The 19,676-nt window shown below is 42.9% G+C and overlaps 1 protein-coding gene across 5 annotated transcripts in view; it reads right to left on the bottom strand.

Moving 5' to 3' along the window:
* The window catches only part of BRAF (B-Raf proto-oncogene, serine/threonine kinase), a 103,720-nt gene that overhangs the window by 52,711 nt on the left and 31,333 nt on the right, over window positions 1–19,676 (bottom strand). For all 5 annotated transcript variants that reach the window (XM_041002376.1, XM_041002380.1, XM_041002381.1 and 2 more), the window contains exons 2-3: window positions 10,794–10,895; window positions 66–329 (exon numbers count right to left, since the gene is read on the bottom strand). In XM_041002376.1, coding sequence (XP_040858310.1) covers window positions 66–329; window positions 10,794–10,895 — 366 coding nt within the window. The remainder of the gene's footprint in view (window positions 1–65; window positions 330–10,793; window positions 10,896–19,676) is intronic.

Below are 19,676 nucleotides of genomic sequence, written 5' to 3'. Positions count from 1 at the left end.
TTGTCAACAAATGGTCTTTCTGAAAGACATAAATATCAAAGTAATGATATTATAACTGGACTTACCACTGTCCTCTGTTTGTTGGGCAGGAAGACTCTAACGATAGGTTTTTGTGGGGACTTGGGGTTGCTCCGTGACACATCTGTGGGATTTTGAAAAACTGAAAGAGATGAAGGTAGCACTGAAAGGCTAGAAGAGGAAGAAGACGTAACGGTGTCCGTTGATGCTGAGCTAGAAACAGAAAAATCAGTTCCATTCCCCAGGGATTCCAACAACTGCTGCTCTCTTTGCTGGAGTGCATCTAGCTTGCTGGTGTATTCTTCATAGGCCTATAAAATAAAGTAGACTTACATTGAATTTGGACTTTGTCCTGTTATGAACAAAAGGAAACATGAAATTTCAGTCTCTATTATAATCTCTTTATAATCTTACTAACTGGGTTTTTAAGTTCTAAATTACAAAATAAGTGCCAGAAATACTTTATCCTTAAGTTGTTAAACTGCTATATGACATCACAGAATTATACTGGGAAACTTCATACATATTCACACATATGCATATATATATATATATATATATATGAATGGTATCTAGATGGTCCACAAGTATCAATAAAAAAAAAAAGCTTAGTATTTTCCAGTTATCTGGCCATACTGTGATTTATCTCCAAACCATATCTCTAGAATAACAAAATAATACACTACTTCAAGAAAAGACATTTCTCCCCACTGAAATTTTTTCTATAAAAGTTATATTCATTTTAACTTTCATACAACTATTTCTACCACTACCACTACTTCTCACACACACACCCTCACTGAAATTAAAAAAACAACAACTGAAAACAACATAATGGGGTGTTATAAAAGTTGTTCAAATACAAAACTGAGGTACACAATAGCAAATCTTACCACCAGCATCAAAACCTAAACAAGACTTACATGTAACTGTCCCCTTCTTTCTGATATAGCCATGAATTGAAAAAAAATAAACCTTATTTTTCTCATTATAAATCTGATCATTTTACTTTCCTTCAAATATTGATTAAAAAATAAATATTGTATTTGAAACTATGACTTATAACCTGCAGTGAAGAAATTCTAGGGTCATATTCCATTAGGATGTCATGCTGCAAGCTTCACCTGTCTAAGGCTAGAAAATCAGATGACCGCATGACATCTCAAATTCTAAAAGAACAGAACAGCACTATAAGTAACACAAACAAGTAAACTGGAGTATTCAGACTCCTCATTTTTTCCCAGGCAGTGGTAATCCTTTAACTCACACTATGGTTTACCATTTCTCCCTGCCCTCCCAAATAGGGGCAATACTACAAATTACTGAAGAAAAGCTACAAGGGAGAAACAAGGCCTTAAACAATGCCTTAAAATGGCATTTTCTACTTCCCAAAGAGTTTATTATTGGGTTGTGGAGAAGCAGACAGATAATTCTTGTGTTAAGCGTTGTACATTAGAAATAATAAAAAACATTTTGAATACAAGATGAGAATGAGAAAGGATGGAATCTCTGAAACATGGGCGCTTGGATAACTGCAAGTAGAGAAAAGTCTGCACACAGCAGAAATTCCACAACCAAGCAAGGAAATGAGCTTAACACACACAACAAAAACTATAAACTGGAAGAGCTGTATGCCATTGCAATAGAGCAAAGGATCAATATGTTTATAGAACTTCTCACAAAAGCTGTGAAATCTGATTTTCATTTTATAAGCCAGGGAGAATTGCCAAAGGTAGACAATAAAAAAAATTTTACTTCAATAAAGGCTACAACATCCTGATTATCCAGATATATGAACTTTTTTATCATATAACTGAACCCTAATAAGACGACACAGGCATCTTAACTGATGTCTGTCTCTACCACAGGCCAAATGTTTACCGTCCCCTTCGTAAATACACTTGCCACACAAAAATTAACCATGGAGAGGAATAAAAAAGAATTTTTTTTCTTTAAAGTTTTACTTATTTTTATTGCAAAGTCAGATATACAGAGAGGAAATAAGGAGAGACAGAGAGAAAGATATTCTATCCGTTGTTTCACTTCCCAAGTGACCCCAATGGCCACAGCTAGCCGATCCAAAGCCAGGAGTCTGGAGCCTCTTTTGGGTCTCCCACATGGGTCCAGGGTCCCAAGGCTTTGGGCTGTCCTCGACTGCTTTCCCAGGCCACAAGCAGGGAACTGGATGGGAAGTGGAGCTGCCGGGATTATAACTGGCACCCATGTGGGATCCCAATTTGTTCAAGGTGAGGACTTGATGATGGGCCCAAAAGGAATTTTTCAAATGTCATTTCCTTAACAAAAAGTTAGTAGTAGTTTTAAAGTGACACCAATGCCTCCATCATGGATTATATGGTGTCATTTTTCCACATTTGTCCTTATCAAAAAATGTTAGTCTGGGGGTCAGTGCTGCAGTGCAATGGGCCAAGCTGCTGCATGCAACACTGGCATTCCATGTGTACCCCTTAAGTCCTAGCCGCTTCGCTTCTGATCCAGCTCCCTGCTAACACTGCTGGGAAAGTAGTGGACAATGCCTAAATGCTTGGGATCCTATCAGCCATGGGTGAAATCCTGAAGAAGCTCCTGGCTTTGGCCTGGTGCTGGATGTGTACGTACACACACTGAGTGACCTATGTCATAACCTTCCTCCTTCAGCAACCCTTAAGATTACGGGTCAGAAGCCTCTTAGGTACAAAGCTGGTTTAGAGTTTGGAAGCCACATTCTCCTTCCCACCCTCTCTGCCTACCTGCGAGTCAAATGACACTTACCAATCTCGATCTGGGACTTTAATGGGCTGGTGTCACAAAGCCACTCCCCTTTGAAGTCCTTTATAGAGCCCATAGTGCAGCCAATGCGCCATTTGGCGCCAGGCTCCGCCTGCTGGTCGCCTGGCAGGGGAGCTCTGGGATTTTAGGTTCTTTGAGTCGCTGCTTAGGTAGCTCCATGCTGAACCCACAGTGCTTTGGGGATGTGAATCAATCCTGAAAATTCCCAATGACAGTAACTCTTCCTCTGAAGATAGAACGGGGGCACCGGGCAGTACTGAGCAAACCTTAGCCCACAAGTTAAATTAGAAACCAGGACGGGGCACAAGACATGCCCAACTAGGTTCTTGTACCAATTGGTCTGCGTGAGTCACGGACACTGAGCCACAGTATCTAAGGCAGGGGTCGTGACAGGTGACGGGCTGTGCCTAGCTGAATCAGAGCAACCACTGGCATACTGGACACTGGCTGGGAATAGGCCCGGCTGGGCAGCTAAGGGGAAACCCTAGCAGGGAGGAGGTACCCACTAAGGGGTGCACGGGCTGGAATGGAGCTGCATTCTGATCAGGTTACAGTTGTAGTCTCCCTTGGCACAAGTGTGGAGTGGGACTAGATGCACCAGGCCGGGTCAGACTGCAACACCTTCTGGTGTTCTGGAGGACCAGGGTAGATGCGGGACGGACTAGGCTAGGTCTCAACCCCCACTGAGCCACATATGAGTTATATGTGAGTATGGACAAGCTGCGGCTGCACTGAAACATCCAACAGCAAGAACCAGAATGGGTTGAAGGCCAGGTAAGAAGAGTCACTGCTCCTGCTAGGACAGGAGGTGAATTGAGTAGTGCTGGCTCATGAACCCACTGGTATGCATGAAACCTGGCACTCAGAGGGTCCTGATGGAGGAGCCTGGGCAACTCCTCTGACAGGACACAGACCCGGCAAGTAAACGCAAGAAACATGGAAGGAAACAGCCCAGAAGAGGTCATGGGAAGTGTCCCACTGGCATACATTTGGCATGGGTCGGGAGCGGACCAGGCTGAATCAGTTCCCATCATCCATCGGCAAATCTGAATGCCGGAGCAGTGTGTGGGTCGAGCCAGCTTTGGTCCCGACAAAAGCAGTACACAACACAGAATGCCAAGGTGAGGCTGCCTGTGCCAGATGTGACTGCAGCACCCAACCAGCACATGTGAGAATCAGGAAGGGAGGGGCAGAGCCGGCAGGGGAATAAAGGATGGTCCCCCTGCTGGACAGATACTCCCACTAGAGAGTGAGCTGGGATGGAGACAGACTAGACTAGGCAGGGTTACAGCGCCTGTGCGCCTCATATGGACTAGTTCAGGGAAAAGCCAGGGTGGGCGGATTATTCCCACGGGTGCAAACATAATTAGAGTGGGTGAGGGTTGTTGGGGCTTAGCCGCAGCAGAAGCAGGCACTGGGGGCTGATACTGTCAAGTCTAACCACAGAACCACATGGAGAGTGTACAATCTGGGAGTGAGAGAGACCTGGGAGGGAAATACTGGGCTCCTCCCTATTGGGTTACCCTCCCATGAGAAGGAAAGAAACTAGGACAGGGACTGGGGTGGCTGGACGGAGAGGCACTCAGCAGCATCTGTGAGGGCTGGATAGTTGAGCTGGTTAGATGGAACTAAGCTGCAATACCCTGCGACATGTACGAGAGCCAAATGGGATGTGGGACAGACTGGACTAGTCTGCTACACATACTGGCAAACCAGGGTAGGGGTGGGCCTGGTGGGGGTTATTGTGGGTCGCTCTGACAGGGTTGCAGCTTCCACTCGTTTGTGTGAGGACCGAGTGTGTGCTGGGTGGAACCGGGCTGCACTGCAACACCCATTGGTTCCAGTGGAAATCAGGGCTGAAAACAAAACCAGCCCAGCAACTGCAACCACCAGCTGATGGGGCGATGGACTGTGCCGGGCCCTATACTTGCTAGTACACACAAGAATCTGGTCTGGGAACACCTCAAAGTTTCTTTTGGGGATCTCCACAATTGAAATGGCAGACTCAGAACCCTAACCAAGAAAAGACGGAGGACAGAACAGGTCAATCCATCACCTCAGCTATATGTTGGCAGTGAAATGCTGGACAAATGGAGACTCTATGATGGACTATGTCAATCAGTGGATTCTTCAACAACCTCATTGTGCCTGGAGTGGCGAGAATGGCAGTGACCCATAACTGGTGAACTATCAAGGCCACCTGAGCAAGGATCTCAGAGCATGTCCCACACCGGGGACCTGGGATGGGTGGGAGATAGGGTGGGGCTTCTCCCTCAATATTCCCTTTACCTTAGATATATGAATAAAATTTAAAAAAAAAAAAGAGCCCATAGTAAGTAAGAGCTTGCTCTTTCTACAGAGATAGACAGACTCAGAGGATGGAAGGTCGAAACCTCTCTTTACCTCACCCTGAGCCTTTCTGGCCCATTTGCTGTGAACAAGGCCCACAAGTGTCTGTATTCTTCACCTTCAGAATCAAAGTGACCGCTCTGTAAGAAGTATTGGTGTCTATGCTTAAAATGCTTTTTAAGTAATAAATACCTAGAAAAGAAATACCAGGCCCTAGTCTTGACCACAGCACTTTGGTGTGGCCTACCCCAGGATACTGTGGGCATTTGGGGAATCAAATCAGTGGCTTGGAATTGTCTCTACATTTTTACCAAGTAAATAATTTTTAAAGGATTTTATAATTAACTAAAAAATGAATCATAAATGTAAATGAGCTAAAACTACAAAATTCTCAGAAGATGCAGGAAAAACAGAAAATAACATGTTGATGGAGATATGAAAAAACTGGAATCCATGTGCACTGCTGAGGAAATACAAAACAATGTAATGGCTTTGGAAAGCTGGGAGTTCCTGAAAATGCAAAACAGTATTACTACAAGATTTAGCAATTCCATTCCTGGGCACACAATCAAAACATTTTAAAACATTGTGTTTACACAGAAACTTGTATACAATGCTCAGGGTATCATTACTGATAATATAGTCCAAAATTTTAAATAAACAGGCCAAATTATTTTTTCCCAGTCAGAATGAATTTATTAGAGAGAAATAAATTTGCAGGAGTGGCCAATTGCTGGCATGCAAACAGAGCAAGCACTTGGCAGAGGCCAAAATGTAATTACGAGCTAAGTTGATATAGGATAAGCCATCAAGGGCCAACAAGGGCCCTTATCTGAACTAGCTTTTCACAGGCTTTTCAAACTTAGTGGGGCTTTCTCTCTAAGAACAGGTACTAGAGAGTAATACAGAGGGGGTGTGACAGGGAACATTACAGGCAGGGGGACACAGCCAGGGAGATTTGGTTCTAAGTACAGTAGAGCTCAAATCTTTACCAACTGATGATGCATAAACAAAATGATTTACTTATACAATGTATAGTATTCAGTCCCAAAAAGAATTGAAGTATTGAAACATGCTATAATATTACACTAAGTAAAAGCAATCACTCATATAAAAGGCCACATGGCAGACATTTTATCTATTTCTATAAAATCTCTCAACAGGGAAATCCATAGAGGCAAAAAGCAGATCAGCTATTGCAGGGGGCTGGAGGAGAAGAATGGCAGTGGATAAAGGATTCCTTTTGGGCAGTGCTAAACATATTTTGGAATTAGTAGTGGTGACTGTATAGCTTTGTGAATATATAAAAATTACTGAGTTATAGTTTCTCCAAAAATGATTTATAATTTGTGAATTATTTTATAAAACAGGGGAAAACTTTGGGGATTTGTTTAATTAAAAAAAAAACCAGTAAAATAAATTTACCATTTAGCTCATTAAATTTTTTTATTTTTAAGATTTATTTATTTTCCTTGGAAAGGCAGATTTACAGAGAGGAGAGACAGAAACATTTTCTAGCTCCTGATGCACTCCCTAAACGGCCACAATGGCAACAGATGGGCTAATCTGAAGCCTGGAGCCTCTTATGAGTCTCCCAAACAGGTGTAGAATCCCATGGACTTGAGCCATCCTCTGTCTCTCTCCCAGGTCACAAGCAGGAAGTTGGATTGGAAGTGGAGGGGACACAAACCAGCATCCATATGTGCCATTAAGTTACTAAACAATCTACAAGGTACAATGAAACACTTCCCACAAATCATATATAATAGTCATGCCCTCCATAAACAGGAAGCAGCTTCCTTATTCACTGTAGCATTTGATGAAATGCTTCTGTCATTGCCCGGGCTTTAACAGACTAAAGTTAAGACAGGGTGTCATGTATCATAAGAACAACAGAGAAATTCTGAGCACAAGATCTGAAGTCACAGTATCTGGCTTCTAACTTTGGCTAAACCAAAGTTAATACAAGTGTAACTTTGATCACATTATTATTATTATTACTAAACCCTCTAATTATGAGTTTCTTCATCTATAAAATGAGAATGAGAGTAGTAAGTATAATTCAAGGACGGGCTGATGATTAAACAAGATATTCCAAAGAATATGTTATGAAAAAAGATATAGCAATTCTTTCAACACTGAAACACAGAATTATCATATGAGTCTGCAATTCTACTTCTGGGTACATACTCAGAACAGCAGCAATGTTTATATCAGTACTCATTAGCAGACAGAAGCAACAGTGTGCAATGACAGGCATGTAGCTAAATGGAATATTAGACATAAAGAGGAAGGAAATTTTGACACACATTATATGGACAAACCTTCAAGACACTACATGAAGTGAAATGAGCTAGTTAAAAAGGACAACTGTTTCATAATTCCACTTATATTAAGATATGCAGAGTTGTCAACTTCATTGAGACAAAAAGCACAGTGGTTGTTAGGAACTAGGGTAAGACTGGAAAGGGGAATTGGTGTTTAATGGGTAAAGAACTTCAGTTTGAGATGATGAAAGTGTTCTGGAGATGGATGAGGGAGATGACCACAATATAAACGCACATCATGTCACAGAACTGCTTATTTATTTATCTACTCATTTGTTTTTAATTGATTGATTGATTTGAAAGCCAGAGTTACAGGGAAAGGAATAGAGTGGAAAGGGGGGTACGGAGACAGGGAGAGCACAAAATATAAGAGGGAAAGTGGGAGAGAAGGGAAGGGAAATGAAGAAAGTACAGCAGCCAGCAATTATATGGGATGCCAGCGTTGCAGGCAGCAGCTTAATAAATACTGTGCCATAATGCTGGCCCAAAAACTATTTTAAAATGGTTAAAATGGTAATTTTTTGGTAATGAATATTTTCTCCCAATGAAAATAAAGCAATAGGACTGGTGTGATGGCTAATTGGCTAATCCTCTACCTGCAAGCACTGGCATACCATATGGGCACTGGTTCATGTCCTGGCTGTTCCACTTCCTGTCCAGCTCCCTGCTTGTGGCCTGGGAAAACAAAAGAAGACGGGCCACAGCCTTGGTAACCTGTATCTGTGCGGGAGAACCTGGCTCTGAATTGGTTCAACTTGGGCTGTTGTGGTCTTTTGTGGAGTTGAACCAGTGGATGGAGGACCTTCTTCTCTATCTCCTTCGCTCTATGGGTCTGCCTTTCCAATAAAAATAAATCGAAAAATCTTTGAAAAAGAAAAGTATTGAGGGCTCTTAAGTGATGGAATGGCAACTTGCAGAATGGAGGGTAAGCCTGGTTGCTCACTGTAGGACTCTGAATGGTTGGCATTCACAGGGCTTTTCTTGAGGGATGGTCAGTTTTCCACACGCGAGGATGATGTCATCCATAGGCAGCTGAATCAGTATTGACAAGTACAATATTCCCCCCTCATTTATGTGTTTATAGGCTCTATCTCCCACTCCATTAAAACAAAAGCTATTTGAGGGCAGAAATATTTGGCTCTTTAGATTGACATATTCCCCAGAGCTTACAGCAATGAAATGTTAGCAGACATTCAGCAACATTTGTTGAATGAATCACTCAGCATATATAAAGCACTAACAGATAGCTCAGAATTATTGTATTTCATAATTACAAATTCAATCTATATCATATCTATTACTCTGACTTTATCAGTATAAGGAGACTGGGTATCTGGGGAAACTAAGGCAAAGCTGGAACTCAAGCACAGGGTCTATGAGACACCAGGCTTCATCTTAACTATTATGCTACCTTCTATAGTATAGGCATATAATGTGTGCTACACACACACAATGACACACATATAAACATACACAAATTCTTATGAGTACTTTGTATAATTCTTAAATTGTATACAAATTGTGTGGCAGTAGTCTCAAGAATAAGGACCTAGTACTTCAGCGTATGCTAACAATATAATATGTGAATTATGGTCTGATAGTACCAACTTAAATTTGAATAGGTGATTTAATTTTGTGTGCTTAATTCTGAAAAGCAATAAACTGGATACCTCTAGTAAAAGGTCCCAAGTAATTAAATAACGAATGCATTAAACACAGTCCCAGGGCACAGAATAGTAAGGTCAAGAGCATGTGTGTGAGGCAGGCAGTGGGTTAATACTGCAGTGACACACGGTTACTTATGCAAATGAGTTAAATCTGAGCATGAGACAGAGTTCCCAAGACAGGAATGCTTGGAAGAAAACCTGTTCTACGTGTTATATCACATAATTCTAATTAACAAAAGAATTATCATTTTCATTAGTACTATATTTGCCCCCTATGATTGCTTTGCCTGGCATCCTAAGACACACTAGTAAAAAAGGAAGCATGAGATGTTAGCAACTATGTGACCAAGAATTCCAACTTAGCACTGATACTAACTAGCAGCGTGAATAGGGTTAAACCACATGAAAAAGAGGAGAAAGAAGATTTATTAGGCATTACTTTCAAACACTTGCATTTATTTTAAAAAGCCAACTTACTTTCTAATAAAATGCTTAAGACTTAACTTTAAAAAGTAATTAGGTTACTAAATTAGAAATTTAGTTCAACAGGCTTTTATTCTATGCTTAAATATCTGACATTTGGAGCCAACTTTATAACCCAGGGTTATCTCCCAATATGACTAATGAAGTTGAACCAAATTTTATAGAGACAGACAGTGTGGGCTATGGAGTCTGAATGATTAGATTACGTAACAGCTTGTTCTCCGTGGAGCTTGACTGAGAAGGTAACGAATGCCAAGCTTATCTGTGCTAACAGTACCTGCTATTTTGTAGGATTTAGAACAATAACCAACTGTATGAAATTACAATCAAGTTTAAGACTTGGCATTGTTGAACAATAAAGCTAAACACTTTTGTGCCAAAGATTACACATTTTACCTATAAGGAAGCAGAAACCAACTGAGGGGATTTGAAAAAGGCATCACATAAAATAATCCCATCTTCCAATATAGTGCCTGCCTAGTCTTATTTCATTTTGTTTTCTTTCTTTCTTCTATTTCTTCTTTTTCTTTCTTATCTATCCATCCATCATGCAGAGATAGAAGCAAATAGCCAGATGCAGAGAGAACTCCCATCCTCTCACTTCCCATATGCCCAGGGCTGGGCCAAGCCAAAGTCAGGAGCTGGGAGCCAGTAGCAGGAGGCTCAACCCTGCTCTCCCACAGGATGGGTAGAGATCAGCGACTTGAGCCATCAATCTGCTTTATCCCTGGTGCACACCAGCTGGAAGCTGAAACTGAGCCAGAACTCAAATGCAGACATTTTGACATGGGGGACATATTTTTCAATTGGAAATTCGATGCTGTTGTCTTACATCTGTTTCAATAACTAGTTCTTTTACCAAAACAATGTATGCTCTCTTGCTGTAATTCATTCTGATTCAACTTAATACTTTGAAATTTATATACGCTTCCCCACCCCGCTTAGTTTTGACATTTTCCATACCACAAAAACAACACTGGATTATTGTAACAAGAGAAACCGAACAAGACAATATAAAAATGCAAAACTAAATTCCCCTTCCTGTACCTATTCCTAATCCCACCTCCTAAAAAAATACCAAGATTATCAATATAAATACTTTCCATAAATTCACCTTTTTAAATTTTCAAAATTACTACAGACAGGACACTTAAATGCTTACCTCCAGATATATTGATGGTGGATTATGCTCCCCACCAAATTTGTCCAAGAGGGCCTCTATATGTTCCTGTGTCAACTTAATCATTTGTTTGATATTCCACACCTAAAAAAATTTTAAAAGAAATCTAAATTAAAGTTACTAAGTATATGAATTAGAAATATTTTAATTTAGACAATTACATCTCAGTAACTACCAGTGTGCCTGGATATCTAGAGTTCAGATTCTTCCCTTAAGGTTGTTCGTATCCCGGAAATACAGTATATTCACAATTATGAAAGAGTCAAATAATACATGAACATTCACAATAAATTATGAAAACCTTTTTTCATTTTCTCCACATGTCCGGCCTAAGATCAAAGCAAGAGGTATTATTTACAGTTCTTCCATGTGTTCTTTCAAATTCATGTAAAAACAAACATATACAAATACTTAAAATCTTATAAATAGAATTATTTTACCACTTGCTTTTCTCAATAACAATGCTTCACAATTCATTAGCTGGGTGTTTTACTTTTTTTCTCAGGGCTGTTTAAGCATATATTTCGTAATAATTTAATATTACTGATAATTCCAATGGCCTCCAAACTTCTGTGTTGAGGTAAGGTAGACACAGTAATTCTAAGCGGATCTATTTCCAGATGCTCAAATCCATTTGCACTTTGCCTTACCTGCTCACAAACTCATTTTCCCTGCCTAAATTTAAAGATCATTCTCTACTTTATGAAAGAAAGACAAAGGTAGTCCTGAAATAAACATAAAAAGGGACTAACACAAATAGCTGAAAGAAGAGGGAAATTTGAGAGAAGGAGAAAAAAACTTAAACACAAAAACTGATTTTGGTAATGCAAATAAATTTGTGGTGGCAGACATCTGGCAACAGTAAAAAGCCAGCTTAAAATGCTTGCATCTCCACCAGAATGCCTGAGCTTGAGTTCCGGCTGTGCTTGAGTCCGGCTTCCGGCCTGACATTCCTGAGGGAGACTTGGATTGTGTTCCAGGCTGCTGGCTTCAGCCTGGCTCTGGCTGTTGCAGGCACTTGGGAGTGAATCAGGAGACAGAATCTATCTGCTTCCCATTGTCTCTTGAACAAGACCCTCGGGCATGCTCCACATCGGGGACCTGGGATGGGTGGGAGGCTGGGTGGGCATTCTCCCTTTATCTCCCCCTTTGCCCCAGATACAGGAAAAAGAGAGAGAGAGAGAGAGAGAGAGAGAGAGAATGTGGAAATAATAGTCTTACCCAATTTCCTGTAGCCCTTGAACCTTTGTGCCCTAATTAACCATGTAAAGATTGTCAAAAATAAAGAAGGAAAAAAAGATATACTAGGCCTGGCACGGTAGCCTAATGGTTAAAAGTCCTCGCCTTGTATGCATCGGCCGCTATGCATGTCGGTTTGTGTCCCAGAGGCCCCACTTCCCATCCAGCTCCCTGTTTGTGGCCTGGGAAAGCAGTTGAGGACAGCCCAAGACTTTGGGACCCTGTACCCATGTAGGAGACCTGGAAGAAGCTCCTGGTTCCTGGTTTCAGATTGGCTCAGCTCTGGCCGTTGTGGCCCCTTGTGGAGTGAATCAGCAGTCAGAAGAGCTTCCTTTTTGTCTTTCCTCCTCTATGTATGTCTCAATTTCCAGTAATAAAAATAGATCTTGGGCCCAGCGCGGTGGTGCAGTGGTTAAGGTCCTCGCCTTGCACGCCCGGGATCCCATATGGGCGCCGGTTCTAATCCTGGCAGCCCCGCTTCCCTTCCAGCTCCCTGCCTGTGGCCGGGAAAGCAGTCGAGGACGGCCCAAAGCTTTGGGACCCTGCACCCGCATGGGAGACCCTGGCTTCAGACCGGAATAGCATCGACCGTTGCGCTCACTTGGGGAGTGAATCATCGGACGGAAGATCTTCCTCTCTGTCTGTCCTCTCTGTATATCTGCCTTTCCAATAAAAATAAAATAAATCTTTAAAAAAATATATACTTATAGTCATTGGAAAGGCAGATTTACACAGAGAAGGAGAGACAGCTCTTTCGTCCACTGGTTCACTCTCCAAGTGGCCGTAGTGGCAGGAGCTAGCCAATCTGAAGCCAGAGGTTCTTCTGGGTCTTCCACGGGGGTGCAGGAGCCTAAGGAAATCTTTTATTACTTTCCTAGGTCATAAGCATAGAGTGAGATGGAAAGTGGGACAGATGGGACACTACCCAGTGCCCATACGGGATCCTGACACTTGGAGGTGAAAGAGTAGACAATTGAGCCATTGCACAGGATCCAAAATAAAAATTCTTAATGTCAGAAATCAATTGTAAAGGGTAAGTGGATACAAATGAGCAACAGGATTTGCAGGATTTCAGTGATGGTTTGATTCAATCTACATATTGGTTATTCCATCTTCCTCAATCTCTAATACTATTTCAAATAACAGTTCTGAACTGCTTTCAGGGCAAAAATGTTAAGTTTTCCTTTTTGATAGCTAGGCACAGGATTTCTAGACTGAATGACAGACACATGCAAAAATTTAATAAATATCCCAAATGGTTTTTCCAAAAGAGAAAATTTACCAAATCCAAAATGAAGGACGGTTCTCTGTTCTTCACAGTCCCAGGAACACTGAGTATTATTAAGCTTCTAAACTCCTTTTATTCTTTTTAAAAGATTTATGTATTCATTATTGGCAAGTCAGATTTACAGAGAGAAGGACAGAGATATCTTCTGTCTGCTGGTTTACTCCCCAAATGGCTGCAATGGTGAGTGCTCAATCTGAAGCCAGGAGTCAGGAGATTCCTCCAGGTCTCCCACATGGGTGCAGGGTCCCAAGGCTTTCGACCATCCTCGACTGCTTTCCCAGGCCACAAACAGGGAGCTTGATAGGAAGCAGGACTGCTGGGTTAGAAACGGCGCCAATATGGGATCCCGGTGTGTTGAAGTGGAGGACTTTAGCCACTAGGCTACTGTGCTGGGCCCAACTCCTTTTATTCTGAAGAGGAAAAAGTGGTCATATTGTTTTAAATTATACTTTTTAGAAAGCTCATTTTCATATGGGGGGGGGTCTTTCCTCCCAAGCTGTATTAAAACCTGATTAAATTTTTATAGTACCTCCTACTTTTCTGTTAGCAAACATCACAATATAAAATGCTTGTATACATATGTATCATATAGATTGTTAATCACTTATTTAATGAGCATCTCCGATTGCAGAGACATCTCAGCCCAACATATATAATTTGCAATGCAGTTTTCTTATAAGTGGCTTTTGATGTGATTAGACAGCATGTTTTAGGATGTTTATTCTAGCAGTAATATATAGGTTAACCAATATGTTAGTGAGGTTCTGTGGACCGGGAACCCCATTACAACCATGCTACAATTATAGGAAGAATTAATGAGCATCAGAACTACTGTTAATAGATTTAACACTCTCGTTAATGAGTCTGCAAGGTAGAAAGGAGGAAGCTAATTCCAAAGACGAAGTCTGACATTTTTTTCTGGTAATAATTCAGCTGTAAGTTTAGACAGCCAGGTAAGTAGGCTAATGACAGAAACCATAATGCCAACTCCAAGTAAATGATCCCAATCGCAGCATTGACATGGGTGTGAAAGCCCCTTACGTGTGAGCATGGGTCAGAGCAGTTCAGATGCTGGAGAAGGCATCTACATCCCACACTCGATGCCTGCATTCAAGTGCCTGCTCACTCCAATCAAGCTTCTTGCTCATATGTGCCCTCGGAAGCAGCAGGTGAAGAACAGCTGAATAACTTCCACCCATATGAGAGACTAGTCCTGGTTGCATTTGGGGAGTGAGCCAGCAGAGAGGCGTGCTGTGTGTCTCTAACTTTTAAATTCACCAAAAGGAGAAGCAGAAGCTGCCAACATCCCCCCTTTAGACAGTGAAATTACATCTTGTGGTTGGTTCATTGAAAAGACCTGTTAAACCAAGGAATCACAGCAATGAGAAACATATACAAATGTTTCAGCTTCAAATTATAAAATGAACATTCCCCAATCTTAGCACCAAAGAATTCCACTTATTTATTGTTTAAAATAGACATTCTTAGAGATTTCATTTTGTCTTGAGCGACAGAGGTACAGATACAGATAAAATAAATCTTCCATCTGTTAATCCTTTCCCCAAATGACTACAATGCCAAGAGCTGAGCCGATTCGATACTAGAAGCCAGGATTTTTTCCAGGCCTCCCCTGTGGGTGCAGGGGCCCAAAGACTTGAGCTATCTTCCACTGCTCTCCCAGGCCATAAACAGAGGGCTGGATGGAAAACGAACAGCCAGAACACGAACTGGCACTTCTACGGGATACCAGCACTGTAGGTGGAGGCTTAGCCTATAATGTTATGGCACCAGTGCCCATTTTTATAATTTTTTTTTCTTTTTAATAGATTTATTTATTTTTATTGGAAAGGTAGATTTACAGAGAAAAGGAGGGACGGAGAAATATATTCCATCCTTGGACCATTCTCTATTGCATCCCAGCTAGGACATGAACAGGCACCCATATATGGGATCCCAGGCATGCAAGGTGAGGATTTAGCCACTAGGCTGCCACGGCAGGCCCAAATACATTTTTTTAAACTTGATAAAAATAATATGCAGGTAACAGGTCAAAAATCAACTGCAATACCTTGTATCTCTAAAACAACATCCAGTATTATAGTTCCTGGGTTCTAACTAGTATCCAACAGTTAAGCAAAGTAAAGCACCTAGGGCCCGGCGTGGTGGCGCAAGTGGTTAAAGGTCCTCGCCTTGCACGCCCAGGATCCCATATGGGCGCCGGTTCTAATCCCGGCAGCCCTGCTTCCCATCCAGCTCCCTGCCTGTGGCCTGGAAAAGCAGTCGAGGACAGCCCAAAGCTTTGGGAACCTGCACCAGTGTGGGAGACCCGGAAGAGGCTCCTGGCTTCGGATCAACATAGTATCGGCCCGTTGCGCTCACTTGGGGAGTGAATCATTGGACGGAAGATCTTCCTCTCTGTCTCTCCTCTCTGTATATCTGCCTTTCCAATGAAGAAATAATAAAAATAAATCTTTAAAAAAAAAAAAGTAAAGCACCTAAACAGACTTTTAAGTAGACTCATCAAAGAATATTTCAAAACAAGCAATTTGCCACATAATACTCTAATGTGATATTAAAAGGACATACAGTCAAGCAAATGTTTTTCAAATGGAGACTATAAGTTAATCTGACAAATTCATTAGGCAGAGTTAAGTTAGTCACACAAACTAAGTAGGTTGCAATGCAATGGTTAAGTTCACGCTCTACAAAACAGGTATTCACATGTATCAGAGGGTATATACAAGATCCTTATTGAGACTATAGGCAAGCTACGTGATTTAATAATGCAGCCATTTGGCAATTAAGAAAAATCCAATTTTCATTTTTGAAATAAAAGATTTATTATTTCCATTTGAAAGGCAGAGTTTTACAGGGAGCAGAGAGAGAAGATAGAGATCTCCCATGTGCTGGTTCACTCCCCAAATCATGGCAATGGCCATACCTGGGCTGGTCGGACACTAGGTGCCAGAAGCTCCACCCAGGTCTCCACCTAAGTGCAGGAGCCCAAGCACTTAGGCCATCTTCTGCTACTTTCCCAGGAGCATTAGCAGGAAGATGGAGTGGTAATGCTGCAGTGAGAACTTGAACTAGAATCCATACGCAATGCCAACATTGCAGGCAGAGGCTTATTCTGGTTTGCCATGGGGTCAGTCCACACATTTTTAATGTTTACACAAGCAGCCTACCCTAGAGCATCAGACAGGTAACATATAGTTAAGATAAAAAGCAAAAAATAATTTCCTACCATTAGTACAATCTATCAACCACAATACTAACCAAAATTATAGAACATGAAATAAAATTCACAATATGGGAACTAATTCAGTAGCACTTGACCCTGACGTTAAGAGTAACAGGGTTTATAAAGGCAAACATCACAAACCAAAAGGTTTCAGGGGTGAAAGGGATGGAAAAATGACTAGCTTTGAAGTTCTGTTGCTGAATCAGGTGAATCTCATTTTTCTCCTAACCATGCCTGAACAGCCCAGTCAGGGGTTCAAATGTTCTTACTAAGCAGGATGCGGTTTTTGAAGCCAGGCTACAGTCTAATGGGTCTGGGAGGTACCTTGTTAAGATGGAGCCCAGCTCAACATGGAGTCACTCCCTCATGTCAAACCAGTTATTTCAGCACAAACAAGTTGATCAAAATTCTAATTTTATTTTGGCTAAAGACAAAGGGAAAACAGATGACACAAACTCAGCCTAGCATAAGAATAGCCAAGGGTAGTAAGATGATTCAAATAATAATCTCAATTGAAAAGACTTTAGTAGAAAACCAGATGAGGGACTTGGCGTTGTGGCTCAGTGGTTAAATACTCACCTTGCACGCACCCGCATCCCATATGGATGCCAGTACATGTTCTGGCCGCTCCACTTCCCACCCAGCTCCCTGTGCTTGCAGCCTGGGAAAGCAGCAGATGATGTCCCAAAGCCTTGGCCCCTGAACTCATGTGGGAGACCTGGAAGAAGCTCCTGCCTCCTGGCTTTGGATTGGCTCAGTTCTGGCTGTTGTGGCGACATGGGGGAGTGAACCAATGGATGGATCTTTTTGTCCTTCTCTCTGTGAATCTGTCTTTCTGATAAAAACAAATAAATCTTAAGAAAGAAAACCAGTTAAGATGTCAAACGATACAAAGAGAACAACATGAGCTGTCAACTATGGCTAATGAAGACAGGTGGCTGCAAATCACACCACAGAATAGGGAGATGCCATTAACTTGACCTCTAGAGTTGCAATGTCTGGGTCTAAATCCCAGGTCTCCCATTTAAGCAGTGTGTTCTCAGTCAAGCTGTACAACTTTCCTAAACTTACTTCATTTACAAAATGGGAATGGCATTATCCAACTCTTTGGCCATTATAAAAATTCACTGTATAGGGGCCTGGGCAGCATGTGCTGCAAATAGCAGAAGACTAGGTCCACCACCAACTTGGTGGCTGTAAATTGTGCTGGGAAGGGGTTTGGGGGATGTGTGGGTGAGGAATGACATGTGCAATCCTTCCACAGTCTGGGCCACTGCAACTACAGGTAAATGAGGAGGCTGAGACTGAGTGGTTTGGAGGGAGGGAGCCAGAGGACACGTCTGGGTCACATCAAAACACATGCCCATGTGGAAGATCTGGGCTGGGCTAGCTGGTACCAGTCACAGCTCACTGGTGCACACAAAAGCTAAGGCAGGGCAGGGGGGCCTGCCTGACAGGACTAGGCCCTAGTACCTGCCAGCGACTGTCAGGATAGCGGTGAGGGATCGGGCAAGGCCAAGGCAAATCAGAACACACTGGGGCATGCATGGGAGCCAGGATAGAGTGCAGGTCATGCCAGGCCAGGCTTCTGTACCCACCTGTTGGTAGGAGAGCCAGATGAGGGCAAACTGGGCAGGGATAAACTACAGTATAAGCCAGCAAGAGTTGAGACTGGGGGTGGGCCAGGTCAAGCTGCAGCATCTGATAGCAAAGGCCAAGACAGGTGATGTGCTACAACAGGCTGGGTTGAAGCAACCACTGGCATGTGCAAGATCTGTAGCTGGGACCAGGCCTGCTCAGGGAGTTAAGAACACCCCTGCTAGGGTATGGTTTCCATACCCTAGTGAGCATGACAGTTGGAATGGGGGCAGCAAATTGGACTGGATATGGCTTTAGCATTTCTCAGCATGGGTGTGGACTGGGTCTGAGGGTGTGCCAGACTGGGCTAGACTCCAGCCCTACTGGTGCTCGCGAAAGCCAGAGTGGGTGACACACTGGGCTAAGATTTCAGCACCTGCTGGGCCAGGTGGCGCTGGGCTGTAGCACCCACACATAAGTGCTGAAATGGGTTTGGGCTGCTCAAGGAAGGCCACTGTACCTACTGGTGAATGCCAGGGCAGGAGATGGGACAAGTCAGTCTGGGCCAAGCACCCACCGATGTGTGTGAGATCTGCCACTGGGAGGTGGCTTGATAGAGGAAACTAGGGGAACTCCTTTGTTAGGACACAATCCCCACTGATGAGTCCAAGAGCTGAGGCTAGGAGCAGCTCAGACCATGCCAGGTACAGTACCCACAGGCATGTGTGTGTGTAAGGTTCTGGGGCAGGCTAGGCTGCACCAGTTCATAGCCCCCACTGGCAGATACAAGAAGGCGCTGAGGGCTGGCAGGGCTGGGCTAAGTTGCAGCATCACCAGCATGAACTGCAACTAGGAGCAAGCCAGGTGGAGCCAGACAGAGCCACAGCACCTACTGGTGGATGAAAGACCTCAGGAGGTGGAATGAGCCTGAGGGAGTTGCAGGGGGCTCCAATGTTGGGCCACTGCTCCCAATTGTGAGTGTTAGACCTGGGACTTATGGTGGATCAGGCTGGGCAGGGCTATACCACCTGAGCTGGGTTAGGGGGAGAGCCAGGCTGGGATAACAGACTGTATCCACTGATGTATCCATGAGTCAGAGTAAGTGCAGGTGGTTGGGCTCTGCCACAGTACCAGCTGGCAAGTACCAGGACTGCAGGAAAGTCTGGTCAGGTTAGACAGAAGAAGGAGGACAGTACAAGATCCAGCCTGGAAGTGGGCCTTGAAGGGAAATGATACGCACCCCTCTGATGCGAGCATGAGAACGAGGGCTGGGAGTGGACCTGGCTAAACAGGTGGTAGCATCCTCTAACATAAATGTAGGATAGATAGTGCAGTCAGTTGGGCTACAGCGGAGTGTATGAAAGATGAATTGAACGCAGAATGGATTAGACCAGTTTGCCGCACATACTGTCATGCGTAGCATCAAGGGCTGGGGCAGACCTGGTAGGGATCGCTCCTACTAGGCCACAGTTTCTGTTGGTATGGGGAAGGGAAAAGTGTATGATGGGAAGGGTTAAAA

Source organism: Ochotona curzoniae, unplaced genomic scaffold (genome assembly GCF_017591425.1).
Source record: "Ochotona curzoniae isolate NIBS_2020 unplaced genomic scaffold, NIBS_Ocur_1.0 scaffold_2476, whole genome shotgun sequence".
Classification (NCBI taxonomy): Eukaryota; Metazoa; Chordata; class Mammalia; order Lagomorpha; family Ochotonidae; genus Ochotona; species Ochotona curzoniae.
This window is presented reverse-complemented; position numbering and strand designations above follow the sequence as displayed.